Source organism: Canis lupus, chromosome 20, assembly GCF_003254725.2.
Source record: "Canis lupus dingo isolate Sandy chromosome 20, ASM325472v2, whole genome shotgun sequence".
Classification (NCBI taxonomy): domain Eukaryota; kingdom Metazoa; phylum Chordata; class Mammalia; order Carnivora; family Canidae; genus Canis; species Canis lupus.
The window spans coordinates 8388380-8414755 of NC_064262.1; the positions used below are offsets into that span (position 1 = coordinate 8388380).

General features: G+C 43.6%; 2 protein-coding genes and 1 long non-coding RNA gene across 5 annotated transcripts in view; 1 reads left to right on the forward strand and 2 right to left on the reverse strand.

Annotated features, from left to right (window-relative positions):
• The window catches only part of IRAK2 (interleukin 1 receptor associated kinase 2), a 62896-nt gene extending 58357 nt beyond the window's left edge, over positions 1 to 4539 (reverse strand). For 2 of the 3 annotated variants that reach the window (XM_025449987.3, XM_025449979.3), the window contains exon 1: positions 4337 to 4537. In XM_025449987.3, coding sequence (XP_025305772.1) covers positions 4337 to 4430 — 94 coding nt within the window. In that variant the 5' untranslated portion in view covers positions 4431 to 4537. Of the gene's footprint in view, positions 1 to 4336 lie in introns of all 3 variants that reach the window. The other variant, XM_025449988.3, reaches the window with a different exon arrangement.
• Positions 4540 to 12128: 7589 nt separating this feature from the next.
• Positions 12129 to 18722, reverse strand: VHL (von Hippel-Lindau tumor suppressor). Its single transcript, XM_025449995.3, has 3 exons — positions 18307 to 18722; positions 17041 to 17163; positions 12129 to 14438 (listed from the first exon to the last, which is right to left on the reverse strand). The coding sequence occupies exons 1-3, from the start codon at positions 18644 to 18646 to the stop codon at positions 14242 to 14244; spliced, it is 660 nt and encodes a 219-aa protein (XP_025305780.1). The 5' UTR covers positions 18647 to 18722; the 3' UTR covers positions 12129 to 14241.
• A 3-nt stretch (positions 18723 to 18725) lies between these two features.
• On the forward strand, positions 18726 to 20475 carry LOC125753207 (uncharacterized). Its single transcript, XR_007404424.1, has 2 exons — positions 18726 to 18955; positions 19176 to 20475. It is a non-coding gene; the product is annotated as an uncharacterized LOC125753207 (long non-coding RNA).
• The last annotated feature ends 5901 nt before the right edge of the window (positions 20476 to 26376 follow it).

Consider the following 26376-nt stretch of genomic DNA (forward strand, 5'->3'; position numbering starts at 1 on the left):
ATCCAAGACCTGAAGAACTATGGACCTCCAAAGTCAGTATTCCAAACTCCAAAACCTGTGATTACGGGACCTTTCATGACAAGAAGGACCTTGCAGATGGGCTTACATTAAAGGTTCTGAGAAATTATTAGCCTGAATTACCTGAGTGGGCCTATATAATCACAAGGGTCCTTATAATAGGGAGGCAGCAGTCTCAGATTCAAAGGTGATATGACAACAGAAGCAGAGGTCAGAAAGAGTCTTGAAGATGCTATGTGGTTGGCTTTGAAGGTGGAGGGAGGGGCCCTGAATCAAGCGTTGCAGGCAGCCTCTAGAAGCTGCAAATTTGGGGCACTTGGGTGGCTCAACGGTTCAGTATCTGCCTTTAGCTCAGGTCGTGATCCTGTGGTCCTGGGATCAAGTCCTGCATCAGGCTCCTCATAGGGAGCCTGCTTCTCTCTCTGCCTGTGTCTGTCTCTCTCTGTGTGTGTCTCTCATGAATAAATAAAATCTTTAGAAGCTGAAAAACTTAGGCAAGAAAATGGATCCTCCCCTAGAGCACCCAAAAGGAATGCAACCCTGTTGACAGCTTGATTTTAGGACTTCTGACCTCCAGAACTGTAACATGATAAATGTGTGCTGTTTTTAAGCCATTAAATTTGTGGTAATTTGTTACAGCAGCAAGAGGAATCTAATGCAGATTAGAAAGCCAGCCACGGCGAACACTGGAAGATGAATGTCCCAGACAGAGGGAGTAGCAAGTGCAAAGGCCCTGAGTCTGGACCAAGGAGGCCAGTGTGGCTGGAACTGGGTAAGCAAGAGTGGGTGTGGAAGGAAAAGAGATCAGAAATCAGTGTGGTCAGATTGTGACAGATTGGGAAGGCCAGGTGGAGTCTGGATTATATCCCAAAAGACAGTTGGAAGTCTTTGAAGAGTTTGAGCAATTCTGGTGTCTCTGGGGCTTAAAAAGTCAGAGGTATTCCCCAAAGAGGATGTACACAGGGCCAATAAGCACATTAAAGATACTCAACATCATTAGTCATGAGGGAAATGCAAATCAAAACTACAGTGAGATGCCACTTCACGCCTGCTCAGATGGCTATAATTGAAAAGACAGACAATAACAAGTGTCGGGGAGGATACTAAGAAATTGGAACCCTCATACACTGCTGGGGGGAATGTAAATTAGTGCAGTCAATGTGGAGGATGGTCTGGCACTTCCTCAAAATGTTATAGAGTTATCCTATGACTCAGTAATTCCATTCCTAAGTGACTACCCAACGGAAATGAAAACATGCATCTACGTAAAAACTTGTACACAAATGTGCACAGGAGCTTTATTCATAACAGCCAAGAAGTGGAAAGAACCCAAACGTTCATCAGCTGTCCACCCATCCAGGGCAGTATTTATTCAGTAATAAAAAGAAATTATGCACGGATACATGGAATGACATGGATGAAACTGGAAAACTAATGCCATATGAAAGAAGCCAATCACAAAGGAATGCATATTATAGGATTCCATTTATGTGAAATGTCCAGAATAGGCAATGCCTAAAGCTGAGGAAAATGAAAGGTGGGAATGTTGGGGGTGACAATGAAGTTATACAGGGTTTCTTTGTGGGTTGTGAAAGTGTTCCAAGACTGACTGTAGAGATGGAAATACAACACTACCTATACTAAAAGCCACTGAATTGTACACTTTAAATGGGTGAACTGTATGGTGTGTGGATTATATCTTAATAAAGCCACTTTTAAAAAGTCACAGGGGTGCCTTCTAAGTATCTTAGGAACAGAAGTTGCTCTAGTGTTTACAGTCAAGGCCAACATGAGGGAAAAAAAGTACTAGAGGGAATCTCTTACACAAAATTGGTCCACTGCCCAGGAAACATTCAAAGTAGATAAGTCACAGGTCATCAGAGCAAAGGAGCATGGTGCAGTCTAGAAAAACAGGTGGCAAAAGGCATTCTCAGAGGTGCCCTGACGTGTTATCAGTAACTGCCTCTGGGAAGTGGACCGGGAGGCTGAAGACCAGGAAGAAGAAAGACATTTACCTTCCTCTCTACCTGTGGCATATCATTTACATTTGTAAATGCATTTGTTGCTTCTTTCCATTAAAAATCGCCAACAGGGATCCCTGGGTGGCACAGCGGTTTGGCGCCTGCCTTTGGCACAGGGCACGGTCCTGGAGACCCGGGATCGAATCCCACGTTGGGTTCCCGGTGCATGGAGCCTGCTTCTCCCTCTGCCTATGTCTCTGCCTCTCTCTCTCTCTCTGTGTGTGACTATCATAAATAAATAAAAATTAAAAAAAAATCGTCAACAAAAATAAATGCTAAAAAAAATAATAATAAAATAAATGCTAAAAATAAAAACCTAAATCCATGTTGCTAAAGAACACTGCTTGATGGGGATCCCTGGGTGGCTCAGCGGTTTAGCACCGGCCTTCAGCCCAGGGTGTGATTCTGGAGTCCCGGGATCAAGTCCCACATTGGGCTCCCTGCATGAAGCCTGCTTCTCCCTCTGCTTGTGTCTCTGCCTCTCTCTCTCTCTCTCTCTCTCTGTGTGTCTTTCATGAATAAATAAATATTTTTAAAAAAGAAAAAGAACACTGCTTGGCAAGGAGAAAAAAAGGTATTTCAAGTGGAAAAAAATACAAGCTATTAGAATGTAAAAAATGATAGAATTTGTGAAAAATATATGCACATGTTTATTGTTATATACTAGACAGTATAAACCATATAGCACTCTGCTAGCACACATTAAGAAGCCAGTAAGTGTCAGCTGTTGTTGATGCTGTTCATTATTATTATCATTATTAATACTACTGGCATCCAAATAAGAATGGTTATCCCTGAGTGGTGGAATTTGAACTAATCTTTGTTTCCCACAGCATATTTCAATAAGCGTATATTATTTTTGTTACTAGTTTAAAACAGAGTTTCTGAATCTGAGCACTACTGACACTTTGGGCCAGATAATTCTATGCAGAGAGGACTGTCCTGTGCATCATAGGATGTTTAGCAAAATCCCTGGCCTTTACTCACTACACGCCCCGAGTGGGGACAACCAAAAGGTCTCCAGACATTTTTCCCTTGGGAGCAAAATCACCCTGGTTGAGAACCACTAGATTAAAATGTATATTATTTGCTGAAACTGGATGGATAACACATACATATTCATTTTACTATTTTTAACTGTATATATATATATCATATACTGTATGTATATATTACATACTCCTGTATATACAGGAGTACAAAAATATGCATATCATAAACTAAATTTGAAAGAAACTAGATTATTTTTAAAATTAAGTGGCACCAGTTACACTGACCTCAAACGTAAAAATAATCATTGTTAATACTTCCTTGTTACTTACTAGAATCTGGCACTTAAGTGTCAGGTGCCTCTTATATAGTTTTAATTACAAGAACCTCCAGTTCACAGATTAAGAAACTGAGGCTCAGAGAGATTAAGCAATTCGTCCAAAGTCACTAGCTGGGAGGAGGTGGAGCCTGGAAGGCAGACCTCTGCTTGGGAACCCAAGGTCCACTCTGGCGGCGTCCACCCAGATGCCAGGCACTCCCCGCAGGTCAGCAGGTGCAAACAAACAAACACACACAGCAGGGGCGCCAGGCTGGCTCAGTGGGGTGAGCTTCTGCCTTCGGCTGGGTCTGGGATCGAGTCCCACATCTGGCTCCCTGCTCAGTGGGGAGCCTGCTTCTCCCCGCCCCCGCCACTACCTCTGCTAGTGCGCTCGCTCACTCGCTCGCTCAAATAAATCAGCCAGACCCCAAGAGTCCGGACGCCCTGGTGGAGTCAGACTCCAGGGTTCAAATCCCACCCTGCCCCTTAGCAACGTGACGGCCGCAGGCAAGTTACTCCACCTCCCTCACTCCGCTTCCCCGGCTGTACGACGGGACAGGAGAAAAACGCACTTTACAGGCCCTTGCGGGACCTCAGCGAGGTGACCCGCGTCCGTGCCCCGGCCGGGGCGGGACTCCCGCGCGTAACTGAAGCTTATTACGGTGGGCTTCGGTAGGCAGCAAAGCCACTACCCCAGAAACCTCCCAAGATCACCTGCCGCCTGCCGGACGGTCCCGTGGAGGGGGGGCGGGGGCGGCCCGAGGACACACAGCGAGACCCGGGGCGGGAAGGGACCCGCGTACACAGAGGTGGGCAGGGGGTTAGCGGCGGGGTCCCCGTCCCCGTCCCCGCCCCGGTCCCCGTCCCCGTCCCCGTCCCGGTCCCCGTCCCCGTCCCCGCCCCGGTCCCCGTCCCGGTCCCCGTCCCCGTCCCCGTCCCGGTCCCCGTCCCCGTCCCGGTCCCCGTCCCCACCCCCACCCCCACTCACCGAACTGCATCCAGTCCCACTCGCTGAGCGTGTCCATGTTGCGGCACAGGTCGTCCAGCACCCAGGCGGGCAGCTGGTAGATGTAGCAGGACATGGCTGGGCTCCGGGGCCGGCGGGCAGGCGCCAGGACGACTGGGGCCGCCGCGGGGGACACCCGGCTCCTCTACTCCGCGAGCGGGCGGGGCCCACCGGGCGGGGCCCCCAGCCGCCGCCTCCCGGGAAGTGGGCGGGGCCGGGCGCCGGGCACCACCGCCCCCCAGCGGCCGCGCGCGGCACGACGCCGCCCAGCTGGAGCCGCTGCGGAACCGCGTCTGAGCCGCGAGGGGAAACTGAGGCGCAGGGTGGGCTGGGGCGGGGGCAACGCGTTTAAGGACACACGGAAGAGTTCAGTGGCAGTCCCAGCAGGTCTTCTGACCCCAGGCCCAGTGCTTTTGGCGCTCTGCCACATATAATTCATTCAACAAATACTCTATTAATCACCTACTATATGCCAGGCAAGGTGTTCAAGGTGTTGGAGGTACATTAGTGGAGAAAACCTACAAACTTCCTTGTTTTCATGGGACTTACAATCTAGATGGTGGGGGGAAGAAAACTAGCTCTAAGTAATGAAAGTACCTAACAAGTTAGGTGGTGTGTTAAATGGTGTTAAGTGCTATTGCACAAAAGAAGGAAAGGTGGTTAAGGGGTATTAGGAACTCAGAGCGAGCAGCGGGAGGTCTGTTAAATAGTCAAAATGGACCTTATCATAATAACGGCTAACATTTATTGAGCAGCTACTACATGCCAGGCACTGCCCAGAATATCTCTGAGGAAAAAAGGACAAAATCCGTGCCCTGCAGGGCAACAGGCAATAAGCAGTAAATAACTTAGCACTATAGAAGAATATAGGTAACATTCCAGAATAAAAGCAGAGTGTGATGGGGGCGCCTGGAGGGTGCAGTCATTAAGCTTCCAGCTCTTGGTTTCGGCTGCAGCTGTTATCTCAGTGTCATGAGATGGAGCCCAATTCTGGCTCCCGTTCAGTGTGGAGTCTGCTTGAGGATTCTCTCTCTCTTTCTTTCTCTCTCCCTCTCCCTCTCCTTCTGCCCCTCCTGCTCTTACATGCTCTCTCTCCAAAATAAATAAATCTTAAAAAAAAAAAAAAAAAGCAGAGTGTGATGAAAAAGAGTAGGAGTAGGGGTGGCTCATTGCGTTCTTATCTTAAAAGGCAATAAATCTTAATGAGGGAAAACAGAATAAGAGAGACTTCAGGGCAAATTGAATTATTAAATAGGATAGGAAGAGAACTTGTACTAATAATGGCTGGTGCTAGGCAGCCCGGGTGGTTCAGCGGTTTGGCGCCGCCTTCAGCCCAGGGTGTGATCCTGGGGTTCCAGGATCGAGTCCCGCGTAGGGCTCCCTACGTGGAGCCTGCTTCTCCCTCTGCCTGTGTCTCTGCCTCTCTCTCTCTCTAATAAATAAAATTTTTAAAAATGGCTGGTACTTATTGATCATTTACCATGTGTAGACTTCACCTGGGTTATTCCTACTCCTTACAATGACCCTATTAGATAGGTGTGGTTATTACCCCCATTCTACAGATGAGGAACCCTAAGCACAAAAGCACAGAGAGGTTGAGTAACTTGCCTAACATCATACAGGTACAAGTGACAGAGCTGGGATTTGAACCCAAACAGTCTGACCACTGGCTACAAACTGCCTCTTTATTATAATAACTACCATTTACCTACACCTACAATGTGCTTTTCATAAATTATTTTCTGTAATTCTCATAAGCCTATGCTATAGATAGTATTATCCCTTTTCTTTCCCCACAGAAATAAAGGGGTTCCAAAAGATTAGGCAATGTCACTGAGGGCAGATAAACTAGAGTTATATTTTGTGGCCATAAACATCAGCTAAGAAGTATGGCTACAGAAGGAAACTGAAATGCAAGTGGGAAGTCCTGGGAGCACGTCCTGGTTCTGCCACCAACAGGCTTTGTGACCCTGGACAGCCCATTTCACTTTTCAAACCTTGCTTTCCACATCTGTAAAATGGCACTAGTTATTTCTATTCCCTAGAGTCATGCGCTAGGGAAATTGATTAAATCAGGTTATACAGCCCATATGGAATGTCTACTACCCAGTCTTTCCTGCACAGAGAATAGGCGTAAAATGTTAGCTGCCATATTGAAAAAAGCTCCACCAAAAGTGCTCCTGCGATCCATCAAAGGACAAAGGATCAAAGGACATCAAACTCATTTTTAAAAGAAAGAAAAAAGAAAAGAAAAGAAAAAGGCATCCATTGCCTTCAAATTCTATCAGGATCTGAGATCTAAGTTCATTCACGGACTCTTCATCCTTGAGGAAACCTTCAGTTTTCTGTTTTGTAAACTGGATATCCTGCCCTAACTACTTTGAAGGATTGGTATGAAGCTTACATGGACCTCCAAATGCTTGGGTTAAACTGTGAAGTATTTAGCCCAGTAAAGGGTTGCTTGTGGGACACCTGGGTGGCTCAGTGGTTGAGCATCTGCCTTTGGCTCAGGACATGATCCGGGGGTCTGGGATGGAGTCCCATATTGGCTCCCCACAGGGAGCCTGCTTCTCCCTATGCCTGTGTTTCTGCCTCTTTCTGTGTCTCTCATGAATAAATAAAATCTTTTAAAAAATAAAAAAAATAAAGGGTTGCTTGTATGTGAGTCCACCCCTTTGATGTTGAAATCGGGGCCTATTTCAGTGTTCTGTGACTGTTTTGCAGGGGAAGTCTCATGTTTCAGCAGTGGTGGAAGGTGGAGTTGAAGGGGAAAGCAATTACATCCCAGGGCAAACATCCTCTTCTTTCATTTTTTTTACTTGCAGAGTTCTCTGCCTGCTTCTCCCTTACTTCTGCAAGCACAGAGCATCTGTCTTTTAGCATTATTAGTGCCATGGGGTCTCTTTTCCTTGATGGGGCTTTGAGGTCTCAGGAGATCTGCATTCAGCCTTGGCCAGTCCAGGATGGACAAGTCCCTACAACTTCCCTGTCTGCTCTTTGGGCTCTTGGCAAGTTTCTTTCTCACCCCATCCTCAGGGCTTGGAATCTGAGACCTAGTGTTTTCTCCTCCGAAAAGGCCTAAGAAGTTCAGGGCCTGATCAGATCATCTTAGGGAGACATCATGGTCCCCATTCTTTATAATAAATTCTTCAAAGTAAGATCCTTATTACTAATTAATAGAGCTGCTGCTCACCTACCAAGCATTTAGCATACACTATCTGGGATGCTCACAACAACCCTACAAAGCAGGATTATTGTTCCCATTCTACAGATGAGAAAACTGAGGTGTCAATCCAATTGGCTGACAGGATTCAACCCAAATTTGTCTCCAAAGGAAGTGTTCTTTCTACTCTAGTATACTGCCTCACCACAAAGAAATTTCCTTTGATCCTGCACAGTTCATTTCTTCTCTTAATTAGCTGCTTTCCATGGCCAACACCCTCCCTACCACAATCAGAGACAATTATTGAGGGTGAATGTAATTAGTTATGTAGTTATGTCATTTTGACCTATTCACATTTAATTTCCTTGAAATTATAGTCTGTGGAAAGCACTCTGGCTGCATATTAGAATTACCTAGGGAGCTTTAACAAGCTACACGTGCCCAGCCTGATCTCCACAGATCCAGACTCAATTGTGGGTGGAGCTGGGCCAGGGCTCAGGCACTAGCATTTTAAAAAGCTTCCCAGGTTGGGCCACCTGGGTGGGTCAGCGAGTAGAGCAAGACTCTTGATTCTGGCTCCCACCCCCATAACGATCTCAGGTTAGCAGATGAAGGCCCACCAGGGGGTTCTTATCTCAGCGGGGAGCCTGCTAGGGATTCTCTCTCCTTCTCCCTCAGCAACCCCCCCCCCCCCACTGGTGCATACATGCACGCTCTCTCTCTCTCTTAAATAAATAAATCTAAATAAATAAATAAATAAATAAATAAATAAATAAATAAATAAATAATCTTTAAAAAATAAAATAAAAAGCTTCATGGTAATTCCAATCATGCACAGAGCTAAGAACCAGTATTTTATCAGGAAGTTGGGATGAGAAAGAAGACTGATGATAGAGGATTAATAAAGCGTCTGTGTGTATTTTGTACATATATTTTCTTCCTAATAAAAATATCTTCGGGATGCCTGTGTAGCTTAGCGGTTGAGCATCTGCCTTTGGCTCAAGTTCCTGGGATGGAGTCCCACATCGGGCTCCATGGATTCCCTCGGCCTGTCTCTGCCTCTCTGTCTCTCATGTATAAATAAATAAAATCTTTAAAAAAAAAAATCTTTGTTTTTTCTATAGGACATGATCACTGTCCAAAAAAAAAAAAAAAAATGTGGCTAACCTTAAAAATAAAACTGTCAATTATTTTATCAGCAAAAATGGGTTTATTCGGGAATAGCAGAGAATTGCGATTCAGGACACACAAGCTACTACAAAACCATAGGCAAGTCATGGAACAAAAAACAGGAAGGCTCTTTTACAGAGGAAAGAGGGGAGTTGGGATTGCTGTTATAAACGAAGTCCATTAGAGCAAACTGGGAGTTCATAGCATAGTGGCTTTTCATTGGCTGAATTGTCTCACTGGCTGAGCTGTTGCTGGGAGAAGAGGAAATCTTTTTTCCTGCAACTGGGATAGTAGTGTCCACCTGCATGGTCCTTGTCTTCCTGTTGGGGGTGGGAGGGGTCTACAACTAAGGAGTGAGAGGGCATGAGATCGCCCCCTGCTGGCCTCCTGACTCCACTTTTGTGAGTTTTCCTTCCACTAATTTTCACAGGGTGAATTTAAAAACCCAGTCCTAGCCTCTCCTCCTCCTGTGTAGGAAAAAACCCAGTTCTCCCTTCTCCTGTATGTTTTTCCTTTCCTTTTACACAGAACACTTAACTTTTGACACTTCTGGCCACCAAATGTTGGGGCAGGGGGAGCGATTCCCCACAACCAATTCTCTGCAACACCAGCTAGGTGTCCTACAGCTAAATTTACTTCTAACAATGTCTACCTGGGGATCCCTGGGTGGCGCAGCGGTTTGGCGCCTGCCTTTGGCCCAGGGCGCGATCCTGGAGACCTGGGATCGAGTCCCACGTCGGGCTCCCGGTGCATGGAGCCTGCTTCTCCCTCTGCCTGTGTCTCTGCGCCTCTCTCTCTCTGTGACTATCATAAATAAATAAAAATTAAAAAAAAAAAAAAAAAAACAATGTCTACCTGGAGATCGTGTCAGATCCCATAGATCATTTACCAGTGGGTTACTGTGTATGTGTGGCGAGGGGAAGCTCCAGGGAAATGTTTTGCTGGGGCAAGGAGTTTAGGTGTGTTGACAGAAAAGGGAAATATTGAAGGGATATCAGGCAGCCCAGTGACTGGCATAGGGTAGAGTGAGGTGCTAAGAATGGGATGCATACAGAAACCTCGTGTGAAAGTAACTGAAAAGTTCACATTGGTGCTCACTTGTCAAGAGTGCAAAACACTAATACCTATTTCATATCCTTAGTGTGTTGATTTCTAGGACAGAGCCTGTCCTTTTATCACCTGCTCAGTATACGCGCTGGTAAAATAGAAACCACTTACCATTTTTGGTTCTTTTTTTTAAAATAGACTCTAAGATCACAGCATAATTGAGAGGAAGGTACAGGGATTTCACATATATCTCCCACCCCCACAAATGCAAAGCTTCCCCCATGATTAATGTCCCTACCAAAGTGGCACATTTGTTTCAAGTGATGAACCTTCCCTGACACACCCGTATCACCCCAAGTCCATAGTTTACTTTAGGGTTCCTCCTTGTTGTTGTATATTCCATGCTGTAAAAACTCACATATATTATAGTATCATACAGAAGAGTTTTATTGTCCAAAAAGCCCCATGCTCCACCTATTCATCCCACTCTCCACTCCATACCCTGGCAACCATTATCTTTTGACTCCATAGTTTGGCCTTTTCCACAGTGTCATACAGCTGAAATCATATACCGTGTGACCTTTTAGATTGGCTTCTTTCACTTAGTAATATGCGTTAAAGTTTCCTCCATGTCCTTTCATGCTTGACAGCTCATTTCTTTTTAGTGCTGTCATTCAGAACCTGGAACTAGTTTATTTACCCATTCACCTACCATAGGACACCTTGGTTCCTTCTAAGTTTTGGCAATTATGAATGAAGCTGCTATAAATACCCAAGGTTTTTAATTCCTTCGGGTATCAAGGAGCATGATTACTGGAATATATAAGAGAATGTTTACTTTTGTAAGGAACTGCCAACCTGTCTTCCAAAGTGGCTGTACCATTTTGCATTCCCACCAGCAGTGAGAATTCATGTTGCTCGGCATCCTGGGCAGCATTTGTTGGCCATCTTTCAGATTTTGGCCACTCTACTAGGTTGTATATTGGTATCTCCTTGTTGTTGTTGTTTTTAAGTAAGCTCCATGCTCAGGGTGGAGCCCAACATGGACTCATGACCCTGAGACCAAGACCTGAGCTAAGATCAAGAGTCAGATGCTTAACTGACTGAGCCTCCCAGGTGCCCCTCCCCTTATAGTTTTTTGGGGTTTTAAGATTGTATTCATTCATTTGACAGAGAGAGCACAAGCAGGAGGAATAGGAGAGGGAGAAGCAGGTTTCCTGCTGAGCAGGGAGCCTGTTGCAGGGCTTGATGCCAGGACTCTGAGATCATGAACTTTGCCAAAGGCAGACACTTAACCAACTGGGCTACCTAGGTGCCCCTCCTTGTTGTTTCAATTTGCATATCCCTGACCATATATGATGTGGAGCACATTTTCATATGCTTACTTGCCAACTGTGTATCTTCTCCAGTGAGGTGTCTGTGAAGGTTGGTTCTGTTTATGTACAAAAAAACCCCAGCTTTTCCCCAATGTGAGTACTTTTCTTCTTAATGCTTTTCTGTAGTGCTTAATTTTTTTCACAGTAATATTTCATTTTTATGTGAAAAATGAAGCTAAAGATGTTTATATTTAAAAAAAAAAAAAAAAGAAGAAAGAAAAACCCAGGGTAAGCGCACCTGAGTGGCTCAGGCAGTTAAGAATTCCACTCTTGGTTTCAGCTCAAGTCATATCTCAGGGTCATGAGATTGAACCCTGCTTTGGGCTCCATGCTCAGCACAGTCTGCTTGAGATCTCCTCTCTCTCCCTTCCTCTCTGTCCCTCTCCGCACTGTGGTCTCTCTAAATAAATACATAAATAAAATCTTAAAAAAAAAAAACCACCAAGGTGAAAAGAAAAAAGAAAATTAAATACATACATACATACACACACACACGAAACCAGGGTAAGATGCCTGGCTGGCTTATTAGTCTGTAGAGCACATAACTCCTGGTCTCCAAGTCATGAGTTCAAGCCCTGCACTGGGTACAGAGATTACTTAAGGAAATAAAAAAATAGGGACACCTGAGTGGCTCAGCAGCTGAGCGTCTGCCTTTGGCTCAGGGTGTGACCCTGGAGTCCTGGGATCAAGTCCCACGTCGGGCTTCCTGCATGGAGCCTGCTTCTTCTCCCTTTGCCTGTGTCTCTGCCTCTCTCTCATGAATAAATAAATAAAATCTTTAAAAAAAATTTTTTTAATTAAAAAGGAAAATAAAGTGCTCGCTTCGGCAGCACATATACTAAAAAAAAAAAGGAAAATAAAAAAATAAAAATAATAGAAACAAAAAATAAAAGAAATCAAGGCTGGAAAGAGGCTGAGCATGAAGACAAGTGCTTGTGTCTGCAACACCCCTCCCCACATAAGCCTTTACAGAAACACAGCTCTCTCACAACAGAGCCACACCAACACACCCAACCTATTTCCTTTGCTCAGCACCATTTAATGTATTCAAGAACAGCTTTTTTTTTTTTTTAAACTTGAAATAGGAAACATCACAGTCTTTTAGGAGCAATACATTTAATACAATCATAAAATTTCAAATGAAAAATATATATTATTCATGCTACAGGTTTTCAATCCTTCTTGGACAACATAAAAAACACAGTACTCAAACTGCATGTTTTCACAGGAGGAACACGAATCTCATTTGGACACAAAGACAAGTTTAAAAAAAAAAATTAAAACCAACAGTGAACGAATCCAGCAACAGTAGACTTCCTGACATCCCCCAACCCATCCCACCCTCGGACACACACTGCTGCCTGTTCCCCAGCATTTCTTCCTTCCCACCCAACAGCTCAGTAACATGTCAGACACCAAGGGGCATGTCACTGAGTGAGTACTACAGCATGCTTAACAAACAACGGCCAATTTGTTAATTGAATATTCCAAGAGGGGATTAAGATTAGGTGAAACAAAGTCTAGGGAAACCATGGGGCATTGTCTTACTTCACGCTTATTTCCGAGCACAGGAATTGTGCTCAAAGGTTAGTACAGAAACTATAGATACCAAGAAATATCGCATTGTTTATAAAAGGAAGACTGCACTAATGTCTACATTACCATGGGAAAACATTCAGTTATAAAGTCATGACTTAGAAGGTAGAATACAAAACTGTTATATTCTATATGATCCCAACTATGTAAAACCAAACTAACCAAAAGATGCCCTAAAAAGGCCAAAAGTCAAAATGTTAGGGGCTGTATTCAAGTAGTGTATCTGCATTGATTTTTTTTTTCTTTTACTTTACTGTCTTTACCAAAATTTTCTCAATTGGGGGCAATTTTTTTTTTTAACTATTAGTTACCAAAAAAGAAAGCCTGATAGAACTTTTGAATTTCAGTTAATCAATTTAAGTCCAGCCTATAAGAAAGGATTTGTACATTTATAAAACTATAAAACATTCCAGGCTACTCCCTGAATCCACTGTGTATTATGAGTAACTTCCAAAAGGTAGAGGGCTTCCGCCTCTCCCCAGCCAGGTGTAAAGTGTCACCAGATCCTCCTGTCTGATGAAAAATGCAGAACCAGGCAGCCAAGCAAGTCCAGATGAGCCAATGAGTGGCTCCCCTTAGTGGTCCCTGCTGCCCCAACACTGCTGGCCCCTGGTTAAAACACTGCCAGCATTTAAGGAAACAAAACAAAACAATGCTAAGCCAAACAGAAAGAGGATTTACAAAAAGTAACAGAAATACTCACACTTAGCAAAAACCTATTTACAATACAGTAGTAGCTCCTTAATACTACAACTAAACAAGAGGACAGCTATTTTCTCCTATCTTCTGTGCATATGTCAAGTTTCAAAAAAGCGATCACCACAATAACTATAGAAAGCTAATCCTGGTTTAGAAACAAAATAAACTACAATAACAGTGGGCAGAGAAAAGCACAAAGTTTAGAAAGTTATAAAAAGTGCTTCCTATAAAAGTGATTCCCTTTAAAACATTTGTTTACTGTATACGTTGTAAGGTACCCACCTCCCCACCCCCCAAAAAAGGGCAAAACCTTCAAACACTTTCTACCAAAGTATCTGCTGGTTTGTTCATTCAACAAACACTGACTGAAGGCTCATAATGTGTGAGGCACTGGGGTCTCAAAAGAGGAGACAGACTTGTCCCTGCCTCAAGGACATCTCTGTCTTCTCAAAGCAGGAGACAGACACATCACCAACCACAACACAGCAATTGAAAGCAGATGCCACTGCTTTCTTACAATTAAAGAATATGCTGCAATTCTTATTGAATTACTTACACAGAAGTCCTTACATAGAAACTTTTCTGACTTACTAGGAGGCAAAAACGCAACTATTTGAAGAATACTTCTAGAAGGGGCAGGCATTAAGTTACATCTTGTGATATTTGCCCCGAAACATCATAATGCCTAGTGCAGTCAGTTAACTTTCCTTTAAGCAATGGAGGATTTTTTACTCTGAGAATGAGACACCTTGAATAAGTGAGAATAAGTGACCAGTCCTAAATATAGATCAAGATTAGTCAGTACCATCAAAGGCTGAGACTCAGGAGTGCAAATTTCAATTAAAATCCTCAGTCTCCCCTTCCATTCGCTGATTTTCAATATGCTCCTGTGTCAGCCGCTCCAGGTCTTTCCTTACATTCGGGTGGTCTTCCAGATCTTCATAGAGGGATCTCACGATGTCCAGTCTCCTATAATTCTCAGGCTTGACTAGGCTTCGGACAACCTGGAGGCACCGCTCTTTCAGAGTATACACTGCAAATGCAGAAAACCAAATCCTCAGGAGCAGATTCAGGCCTTGGGACAATGGATGAGCAAGAGGCTTTGCCAACCACAGCAATTCCATTTACTATAGATGGACTTTACTTTGGGCAAATAAAGGGAGTACATGCATGTGGCAGAGTGTAATGTGCTGGCCCTAATGGACAACTCAAGGTACACATGACCTCGTGTAGTCATTTCCCTTTACAAGTTGGCTGAGCTTGTGATTCATTTAAACTAAATCAATGTGGGTGAAGTGACAGATACTGTGCCAATTCTGAAACTGGCCTTTAAGAAGCCCTGGCAACTTCCACTTTTACACTCTTAGAAGCCCAGAGCTACCCTGCAGGAGAGACTACACAAAGAGGAAAGAACCCTGAGAATGCATGGGAGAGAGGCCCAGCCCCCAGGCAACCTGCCAGCAGTCAGCCACACAAATGGCCACCAATGAGCAGAATAACCACCTACCTGATCTCAGCCTAGACTGTAGAATTATGAATAAAAAGGTAATTGTTAGCTTGGGAGTCGCTGTCACACAGCAATAGATAACCAAAAAATTTTGCAACTGGATTTTGAGGAACTCCAATTCTATGTTAAACTCACTGGGGAATCTACTCTTTAAGGGCATCCTATAAGGCAAAATATACTTTTATCAATTTAAAATTGATAAGTCCTGAGTTAAATTGATAAAAGTATAATTGATAAGTCCTGAGTTAAATTGATAAAAGTATAATTGATAAAAGTATATAAATTGATAAAAGTATATTTTGCCTTATCAATTTTTGAACACTTTTTTCCTTAAAATGGGATCCATACATACATATCAGTTTAAACCTTATGAAGCTATAGGTATTTGGGTTTGTCTTTGTTTTTTACTTAAGATTTTATTTTTAAGTAATCTCTATACCCAACTTGGGAGGCAAACTTATAATCCCAAGATCAACAGTTGCTGCTCCACTGACTAAGCCAGTCAGACACCCTTGTACTTGGCGTTTTTTAACCCATCAGTTTCTTTGGGTTCAACCTACTAAAATTAATTGGGTTTTAAACAAACAGTAAACTATGATGTTAACGTTCAATTTGGTGATTTTTTTTGTTTTTTTTTTTTTACCCCGTTTGGCACTGTGAGCTTGAGTGGGTTAAATAACATTAAAAGATACAACACGGGCAGCCCGGGTGGCTCAGCGGTTTAGCACCTGGCTTCAGCACAGGGCCTGATCCTGGAGACCCAGGAGCTCCCTGCATGGGGCCTGCTTCTCCCTCTGCCTGTGTCTTGCGCGCTCTCTCTCTCCCTGTGTCTTTCATGAGTAAATAAATAAAATGTTTAAAAAAAAAAAAAAAAGATACAACACTAGGGGTGCCTGGGTGGTTCAGTTGGTTAAGTGTCTGCCATTGTGCTCAGGTCACGAACCCAGGGTCCCTGGATCAAGACCCATGTCAGGCTCTCTGCTCAGCAAGGAGCCTGCTTCTCCCTCTCCCTCTGCCTGCTGCTCTCCCTACTTGTGTGCACTCTCTCCCTCTCCCTCTGTCAAATTAAGAAAAATAAAAGGGATCCCTGGGTGGTGCAGCGGTTTGGCGCCTGCCTTTGGCCCAGGGCGCGATCCTGGAGATCCGGAATCGAATCCCACGTCGGGCTCCCGGTGCATGGAGCCTGCTTCTCCCTCTGCCTGTGTCTCTGCCTCTCTCTCTCTCTCTCTGTGACTATCGTAAATAAATAAAATTAAAAAAAAAAAAAAAAAAGCTATGACACTGAAAGACATGGTATCTCATTCTCTATACCTTATTCTTCTTCTAAGACTCCAGAGCATATTTCTTCTCTAAGGCAGCGTAAACAAAAATGAATTCATAATTCAACAATCAGATGTTTGTTTATTATTTATTAAAATTTGTAAGTAATCTTTACCCCCAATGTGAGGCTTGAGCTCATAACCCTGACACCAAGAGTCACATGCTCTACCAATTGAGGCAGCCAGGTGCCCCCCCTACAATCAGATATTTTAATTTAGCCCATTTCTGACAAGCCCTAAGAGCTTCTGAGAAACCACAACATCTCTGTTCAATATAGAGGATACAAATTTATTCCATTTTATTTGTGGTGGAAAATAGGACACAGAAAGGTTGGCTAACTTGGCTAGCATCCAGTAAAAACCACTAAAGATCTGGCGCCTCCCAGTGGCTTATTCCTACTTATTACAACAGTTTTATCTTTTTATTTATTATTTTTACTTATTTATTTTTAAATAATCTCTACACCCAATGTGGGGCTTGCACTCGCTCCCATGAAATCACGAGTCACATGCTCTATCTACCAACTAAGCCAGCCAGGAGCCCCCAGTCTTATCTTTTTAAAAAGATAGGGGAAGGCACTGGGGGGCTCAGTCAGTTAAGTGGCTGCCTTTGGTTCCAGTCATGATCCCAGGGTCCTAGGATTGAGCCTCACCTCAGGCTCCCTGGTCAGTGGGCAACCTACTTCTCCCTCTCCACTGCTTGTGCTCTCTCCTGCGCTCAATCCCCACCTCCCTCTCAAATAAAAAAAAATCTTTAAAAATATTTTTTTTTTAATAATAAAAAAAATTAAAAGATGGAACATCAGTACCTGGCAGTGTGATGTTGGCAAAAATTGGCTGTCCATCAACATTGAGAGATGGCACAAATAGTTCAGTTTGGTTAACCAGAAGCCCATCATATGTCCCGGCATCTCGAAAGAGCCAAAGGTGACCTGTTAAAATAAGCAGAGGCTGTTATGCAGCTACACACCCATTTTCTGCATCTTCCTTGACTGACACTGAAGTACCCGCCTCTCATTCTGCTTAAATATTGAACAAAACCCTTCCAACAAATAATATTATCTTACTCAATCGTCACAACAGATCTATTTACATATGAGAAGAGCTCTAAAAAAAGCCAAGTAACTTGGTCAAGGGAAAAGGGACAGTAAGGAAAAAAGAGCATGTACTTGCGGCTCCAAATACCATGCCTTTTCTGCTACCATGATCAAACAGCAAACATGAATTGCAAATCACACCAAACACTGCAAACTAAAATAATTTCACTAACTCCTTACATCTGTGCTTCTCAAGGAAAAAAAAGGTGCAAAAACATCAAGTTGAGAAAAAGCCAGCCGGAAAAAGGTAAGTTCGGTAGTCAAAGACTAAACGAATCTCTTGTATGAAAAATCAAAAGAGGGACGCCTGGGTGGCTCAGCGGCTGAGCGTGTCCGCCTTTTGCTCAGGGGGTGATCCCAGATCCAGGGATCAAATGTGAGGAGCCTGCTTCGCCCTCTGCCTGTGTCTCTGCCTGTGTCTCTGAGTGTCTCAAGAATAAATAAATAAAGTCTCTTCAATCAATCAGTCGCTGTCACTGACCTGCCTAAAAACTCAACACCCCTTTTCTTCCCAGGGGGGATAAACCTTTCGGGCTTCGTCTCCCGCCATCCGGTGCCTTGTCCTCCCCCCCTCCTCTCGCTGGGTCAGCCCCGCACGCGGCCCGCTCCGGGAGGCGCTCCCCAAGGGACATGACACGCCCCTCCCGTCCCGAGCAGGTTACCCGTTGACGCCTCCGTCAGTCCCCGCCCCCGCCCGGGTTCCCCTGGGACGTGGGGACCCTACGCGGACCCGGCCCACTGGGGACACGCGGGCATTAGGCAGGCAGCACTTTCAGGGGGAACCGACATGTGTGACGGGAAGAGCCCCTCAAATGAGAATTACCCAGTCGCCTGAAGAATTAGCTGCCACTTACTAGTAGCGTCCAACTGCATCTGTCACAAACTCGGGGGGCTCCAGCAGGCGCTCGCTGCGCCCCGGGAGGAAGGGGGGCCCCGGCGGCGGAGGGGGGCCGGGCCCGGCGACCGCGGCCCGCCTACCTCGGTAGCTGTGGATGCGGCGGCCCGTGCCCGGCGGCAGCGTCGGGTAGGGCTGCGGCTCGCCGTCGAAGTTGAGCCACACCGGCAGCACGACGCGCGGGCTGCGGTTGCAGAAGATGACCTGGGACGGCTCGCACGAGTTCACCGAGCGCAGCACCGGCCGCGGCTGCCCGGCCTCCATCTCCGCCGCAGCGCCCGGCTCCTCCGGGTCAGACTCTTCCGGGCCGGACTCCTCCGCGCCAGACTCCTCCCCGCCGGACTCTTCAGGGCCCACCTCCTCGGCGCCCACCTCCTCGGCGCCCGCCTCGGCCTCCTCCACGCTCCCTGCCTTCCGGGGCATTACCTCCCGGAGCCTAGACAACGCGAGGCCCGCCGCCGGGGATTTGCGGGCCTCGCGGGGCGGGGCGGGGCGGGGCGGGGCGGGGCGGGGCGGGGCGTGCTGCGTGCGTGCGTGCGTGCGTGCGTGCGCGGCCCCGCAAGCGTGCGCGCTGTTTTCGCGCGCTCTCGGGCGGGGGGACGGGCTACTGTGGCAGAAATGGCGGCTCGAAAATGTGCGCAAGCGCAGGTGGGGCCTCCGGCCGCGGGAACCCCGCGCACAGGCGGCGGAGGCTGGTGTTAGGCCGCTTCCTCCGCGGGTGTCCTCTATCGGGTGGGTTTTTATTTTTTTTGCACCAATATGTTTTTGACACAGCAGTTCCTTCGTTTCATTCATTCTCTTGATACCTTCCTGGTGTATGCCATATTCTCCCTACTATATGCACTATTTTTTACTTAGTCATTTTCTTATTCGTTTCTCTCCATTTTGGGTCACAAAACTCGACTTTTGTGTAAAAGAGCATAATAAAGACAAAATTTCCTTCTCTTCCTAGTTTCCTACAGCCACCCAGAAGCGGTCTGAGGAGGCGAGAAGTATTATCAGTTTTTAAAGCTTCCTTTTAAAGGTCTTCATTCTATGCATAACGCAAAGCAGTTAAGTAATTTTATATTACTACCATCAGTGGAAATTCAGTCTCATTTGTCACGAAGAGTACAGTGGCACCAAGTTCAAAGGAAACAAGTTGCTAAACTTTATCTGTGGTCTGTCAAAAGCCCTGAGCCTGCTCTTCTTGGTTCAACTAGTTAGCCAAAGGTTAGGTGTTAAATACCAAGTGTTAACTGTCAAACCAACTTTCCTCTGGACATGATCAGAAGGATTAATAGACACGGCCACAAGCACATGAGGAAATGCTCCGCATCACTTGCCATCAGGGAAATACAAATCAAAACCACAATGAGATACCACCTCACACAAGGCAGGAAACCACAAATGTTGGAGAGGATGTGGAGAAAGGGGAGCCCTCCTGCACTGTTGGTGGGAATGAGAACTGGTGCAGCCACTCTGGAAAACTGTGTGGAGGTTCCTCAAAGAGTTAAAAATAGACCTGCCCTAGGACCCAGCAATTGCACTGCTGGGGATTTGCCCCAAAGATACAGATGCAGTGAAACGCCCGGACACCTGCACCCCAATGTTTATAGCAGCAATGGCCACAATAGCCAAACTGTGGAAGGAGCCTCGGTGTCCAACGAAAGATGATGGATAAAGAAGATGTGGTTTATGTATACAGTGGAATATCACTCAGCCATTAGAAATGACAAATACCATTTGCTTCGACGTGGATGGAAACGGAGGGTATTATGCTGAGTGAAGTAAGTCAGTAGGAGAAGGACTAACATATGGTCTCATTCATTTGGGGAATATAAAAAATAGTGAAAGGGAATAAAGGGGAAAGGAGAGAAAATGAGCGGGAAATGTCAGTGAGGGTGACAGAACATGAGAGTCTCCTAACTCTGGGAAACGAACAAGGGGTGGTGGAAGAGGATGTGGGCAGGGGGTTGGGGTGACTGGGTGATGGACCATGAGGGGGGCACTTGGGCTGAGCGCTGGGTGATATGCTATATGTTGGTGAATTGAACTCCAATAATAAAAAAAAAAAAAAATACAGAAAAAAAAAAAAAAAAAGGAAATGGAGGGCAGCCCAGGTGGCTCAGAGGTTTAGCACCTGCCTTCAGCCCAGGGTGTGATCCTGGAGAGCCAGGATCAGGTCCCACGATGGGCTCCCTGCATGGAGCCTGCTTCTCCCTCTGCCTGTGTCTCTGCCTCTCTCTGTGTCTCTCTCATGAATGAATAAATAAAATCTTAAAAAAATAAAAATAAAGAAAATTGAAACGGGAGTAACACTCAAGATTGCAGTCTGTGTGCCCTCTGAAATTCACACTCACCTAGGTTCTCAGTCTGCATGTAGCCTCAGATATGTGATGTTGGGCAAAATTCTTTAAATTCTCTTGAGACTTTGGGGACGCCTGGGTGGCTCAGTTGTTGAGCGTCTGCCTTTGACTCAGGTCGTGATCCTGGGGTCTGGGGATGGAGTCCCACATTGAGCTCCCCACAGGGAGCCTGCTTCTCCCTCTGCCTATGTCTCTGCCTCTCTCTCTAGCTCTCATGAATAAATAAAATCTTTAAAAAAAAAATCTGAGACTTTGCTCATTTTTAAGAATTAGGTCACAAAACTGTGGACAAGTGTTAAGTGGAAAGTGGTAAGCGCCTAGCACATGGAAAGTGCTCAGCAAATAACAGTTAACATTATAAACACACGGTCTCTGTCCTGAAAACTTTCACAGGCTATACTGGGCAAACACACAAGAAATATCATGAGAGTATGATATTGGTTGTAAAAGAACAAGGTGTAAAGTGGTTTGCTGGACCTGAATTCAGGCAAGGCTTCCCAAAAAGGAGTTATATCCGGGATGAACTTTGAAGATGGACCTAAGAGTTTTCCCTTCCCATCTTCCATCAGACAAAAATATCCACCTTGGAGGTCAGATAAAGGCTTATAGGCAGATATCCCATTCCAGCTTGCTTCTTGATTTTATTCCCACTGCCTTCAAGCCCAGGACCCCTACAGGACTACCACTTACTGAGAATCCACCTGAAGCCCCAAGCCAAAGAGGTACAAAGACTTAAGCTTATAGACCAGCACTATGGCCCTAACATTTAGAAGAAATGGCAAAAGGCATAAACTTTTTGCTTGTCTACACTCCTCGGCAGCTGTTCTCAATCAAATCTGCAAAAGCAGAAGAGGTTTAGATTATTTTTTAAAAGATTTTATTTATTCATGAGAGCCAGAGAGAGAAAGGTAGACACACAGGCAGAGGGACAAGCAGGCTCCATGCAGGGAGCCCGACATGGGACTTGATCCTGGGTCTCCAGGATCACACCCTGGGCTGAAGGCGGCGCTAAACTGCTGAGCCACCCAGGCTGCCCTCTTTTTAAAATATTTTTAAAGTTTATTTTTAAGTAATCTCTACAACCAAAATTGGGTTCAAACTCATGACCCCAAGATCAAGAGTCACATGTTCTTCCAGTAGAGATAGGTGCACTTGATGTAAGTCAATTCTTAAAAACTGAGGATGTCTGGTAAAAAGGGAAAAATCATGAGACCTACTATGTGAAGAGGACTAAAGTGAGAATACAGGAAATGAGAAGTTTATTTCTAGGAGATTAAAACTACAAAGTACAAACACTCATTCCTTCATTTATTCCATAAGTATTTATTGAGGGACTATGTGCCAGGTATTCTGCTAAGCGTTGAGAACAATGCAGAGAAGTCTTGGTTCTTGCCTTCACAGCACTTCAATGAGGGTCACAGACACACACACAAAGTTACATGTGGTGCTATGGAAGGCTGGAGATCTAGTAATCAAGGAAGATGGTATGCAACTCTAATTAAAACGTTCAGTAATGTGGAACAGATTCTGAGAGCAGAAGGAGCATAGAAATAGCAGGGTTCAGAGGGTTTCTTTTAACTCGAAGATGAACTTCACGAAGAATGGAAAAAAATCTATCAAGTGCCAGGCACTATACTAAGCATTCCACATGCATTAAAGCTGTGTCATTATCTCCAGTTTACAATTAAAGAAACGGAAGCATATATTAGGGTGTAAAGAAGGTGATCAGAGGAGAGTGCTGGATTAGAGAGGTTCACCACTTCCTGCCTTGGCGAAAATGATGGCATGAGTTAATCTAAGGAGTCAGACAAATCTACAAAAGAACACCAGAAGCTGGGTGATTTTGCCATGGGCTCTCCTTGAAAATACATTATACAAAGAGCTGGTGTATCCTGATGGTTTCCAGCAGGATAGTGACCAGCAGGGATGTGGACCTCCAGCTGTACTGAACATGAAGTACATGGAAACATTTGTGGAGGAAAACTCCAAGGAAAGATAGGACTTCCTATTAAATTACAATGGCTCAGAGACGTCGTAATTTACAGGATTCGTGCAAACATACCCTCATACGTGCTTCCGTGTTAGTGAAGTGAAACACCAGTTTAATACAAAAATACCTACAACTGTAAAATGAGAGCAGTTGCAGGCCTTAAGATTGACATTACATCACTGCAAATAATATTTATGAAGATCATTTAAGAGGAAGAAAAACATATTTAGGATATACCAAGTAAAACTAAAACTACAGGCTGTATTGTTCTTACATTATATTACACTTTCCACTATGCAAAAACAAACATGACGAGATGGAACAGAGGAAATACACCCAAATGTTTTAATACAACTGGTGACTTCTTCCCCCTTCTACTTTAATGTCTTCTCTGAATTTTCCTTTAGGAGGATATATTTTGCTTGGTTTATGTTTTGGCCAATTAAAAATACAAATAAGTATAAGAAAGCAAACACTGATAAACTTACCCTATAAATTTAATAGTATGCTGTCATATTTACTTTTTTTTTTTTCTAAAGAAAACATATAGTGAGGCTAAAATCCCCTTTAATTCCTCTCTGGTCCCCTTTCCCTCCTTCCCAGGGACAACTATTACAAGTTGCATGTGTATCTATCCAGGCTATTTCTTCTCCAAGCTTATTTTAAATTTACATATAGAACTCACATTTTAGTGTATAGATCTGAGTATAGACAAGTCATATAACCATCACCACAATTAAGATACAGAATATCCCCCAAAGATGCTGTGACCAAACCCTACCTCCAGGCTTAAGCCTTGGCAACCAATGATCTATCCTCTGTCCATAGTTTTGTGTTTTCCAGAATGTCATATAATGGAATCATACAGTACATAGTCTGGCTTTTCACTTAGCATTATCAGTTTGAGATTAATCCATTGGTGTTGTATGTATCCAACAGCATATTCCTTTTTGTTGCCAAATGGTATTCCACTATCCACTCACCAACTGAAGGACATTTGAGTTGTTTCCAGTTTTTAGCAATCATGAATAAACTGCTATAAACATCTATATACAGATTGTGTTGTGTGTAAACACATTTTCATTTTTCCTGAGAATCACCTAGGGGTGAGTTTGTTGGGTCATATGTTAAGTGTATGTTTAGCTTCATCAGACATTGCTAAATTTGCTAATCTGTCTTCCTAGGGTGGCTATTACCATTTTGCATTCTCGCCAGCAATTCAAAAGTGTTTCAGTTGTTCCATATCCCTGCCTACACTTAGTACTATTAGGTTTTTTTGTTTTTTAAAAAAGTTTTAGCTATTCTAATAAATTACATTGTGGTAACCCACTAAGGGTTTAGTATTTCCCCAGTGACTAGCAATTTGATTATCTTTTCATGAGCTTGTTTGCTATCCTCTTTGAGGTCTTTTATCCACTTATTAGTTTTTATTGTTGAATTTTGATAGTTTTTATCCAAGCCAATTTTTAGTGCTTCTCATATACTTGTAGATACCCATAATCTACATGTGGTATATTACTTTTACAATGGTAAAAAAAAAAAAAAAAAATTTAAAAATAGCCAAAAAACAGAAAACTTGATTCCCACAAATAATAAAATTGTAGCCTGTAATATTTTCCCCTATTTAATAAAGTTGATGCTGCATTGTTCCTTTATCTTTTTTTCCTGCGGTTTTTATACACATGTCATTTTGGTGTCTTTTGGCTTTCATGGGAAAATACAGTGAATACAGTGCATAATGACTATGTTATATGCTCCTAGACACCCTGTGTGCTTCTCCCCATTTTATCTTCTTCACTGCCTCATGTATTGTAGTCATACAGTGTATTAATAAACAACTTCTGAGGCAAAATGTCTGTCAAAGTCAAAATAAATTATTTATTGGACATCCTCTAAAAATATGGTGTTAATGTTTCCCCTTATAATGCATTTATTGTCCACGTGTATTTTTTTAAGATTTTATTTTTAAGTAATCTCTATACCCAAGTGGAGCTCAAACTCAATCAAAACCCTGAAATCAAGAGTCACATGCTCCCCAATGACTGAGCCAGCCAGGCACCTGTGTACATGTGTACTCTTCAAGTCACACTGGGATTATCACATTAAATGAGTTCAAATTTGCAGATAAAATAATCTCAATTCAAAAATGTTATATGTATACATATACATATATATACACACACATATATATATATATTCTTTGTACTATTCTTACAACTTTACAACTTTTCTATGAGCCTGAAACTTGTTTCACAATAAAATAATTTTTTAAATGCTATGGGTGGGAGATGCAGATTAAGGCACAATACCCACCTCACCCTTGGTAGTCTCAACAAACCCAAAGGCACCAAAAGAATCAGAGCAAACAACTGCCCTGGAGTTGTTCAATGCAAACACCTATTCCAATGGGTAACACTTAGCTAAACATGACAGTTGCCCTTTTGCTCTGTTAGGTTGTCAATGAGATCCAAGGAGAGGCTAATAAAGGACCAGCATTGCACAAAAAACAGAAATGTGGGAGTCCTTGAATAACTCTGTACTAATTGGGATTAAGGAGACTTGGTTTTTAGTGTTGGCTTGACCACCAGTTAAGTGGATGGATATATCACACAACCTGTCTAGGCTTGTTTATTCATTTCTAAAACAGCAACAGTATACTAGATGGATCCCTAAAATTCTTTCTCATCTTAAAGTTGTATTATTTCTAGCCAATCCTAACCTTTGGAAAATTTAGTATACAGGTTAGCTTTTCTTAACAAAATAAACCTGAGAGCCCTAAATCAATCTGATTTTGTTGTATAACCTACTTGACAGCCACACCTGTCTTTAGAAAGCTGCTGTATTTTCTTACAGTTACTAATGGCACCAACTGTCTGCAAACTGCCAGACTAAGTCCCAACTCACATTCTCCAGAGCCAAGTTTAGGCAAATATTTCCTCGTAACCAACAGTGTGAAACGGAGTGCAAATGCTGAGAAGGAACCTAGAAATGAACAATAGGCTTTCTGTCCCATTCAGCATGGCCTACAGTAACAAATACTATTCACAAACATGCTTTACTCATGAAATAAAGGTGGTAAACTCAAAGTACTAGGTAAGTAACAAGAGTAACAGAACTTGGTACATTTCTAATACCAAAAACATCAGTTCCCCATTTCTTCCTGCTTCTGAAATCTAGGGTCAAGAGACTGGAAACTGCTTTATTATCAAGAGATTTGTAATCCATTTATGCCTAATAGCTCACTGGCTCAAATCTATTTTTAGTTTTTTAATAAACGTAAGATTAAACCAAATTATAGGGAGAAAACACTTCCAAGTATAAAAGAATAAAGAGTTTCTCTTGAAGGTTCCTATGGATGGCTGAGATGTGTCATATTTACCTCATTTCCTACTTACATTAGAAAATATGAAAGTTCTTCAGGATTATCCTTCTTCAAAAATCATTAAGATTTGGGATGCCTGGGTGGCTCAGTAGTTGAGTGTCTCTCTTTGGCTCAGAGTGTGATCCTGTAGTCTTAGGATCAAGTCCCACATCAGGCTCCCTGCAGGAAGCCTGCTTCCTCCCTCTGCCTATGTCTCTGTCTCTCTTGAATAAATAAAATCTTATTTAAAAAAAAAAAAAGAGAGATCATTAAGATTTCATAAGGAAAGGAGGCACCACGTGGATAACTTTCTGAGGTCTAACCTCAGAAGAAAATGAACTCAATCTAAATTTTCATTTTGAGGAGGTGACTGAGAACCATCTGAATTTAGCAAATCTGGGCAATTTTAACACCTCTGAAATTCAGTCTTCTTACAGTCCAAGTCAAAATAATT

Bases quoted from the DNA above. Each gene is read 5' to 3' on its own strand.
- VHL (XM_025449995.3), bottom strand. From the start codon at position 18,646: ATGCCCCGGAAGGCAGGGAGCGTGGAGGAGGCCGAGGCGGGCGCCGAG. The intron at 17,164-18,306 runs GTAGGCGGGCCG...TTATTTTAACAG, and splicing joins CCGCATCCACAGCTACCGAG to GTCACCTTTGGCTCTTTCGA. The intron at 14,439-17,040 runs GTACTGATGTTC...CTGCATTTGCAG, and splicing joins TGCCAACATCACACTGCCAG to TGTATACTCTGAAAGAGCGG.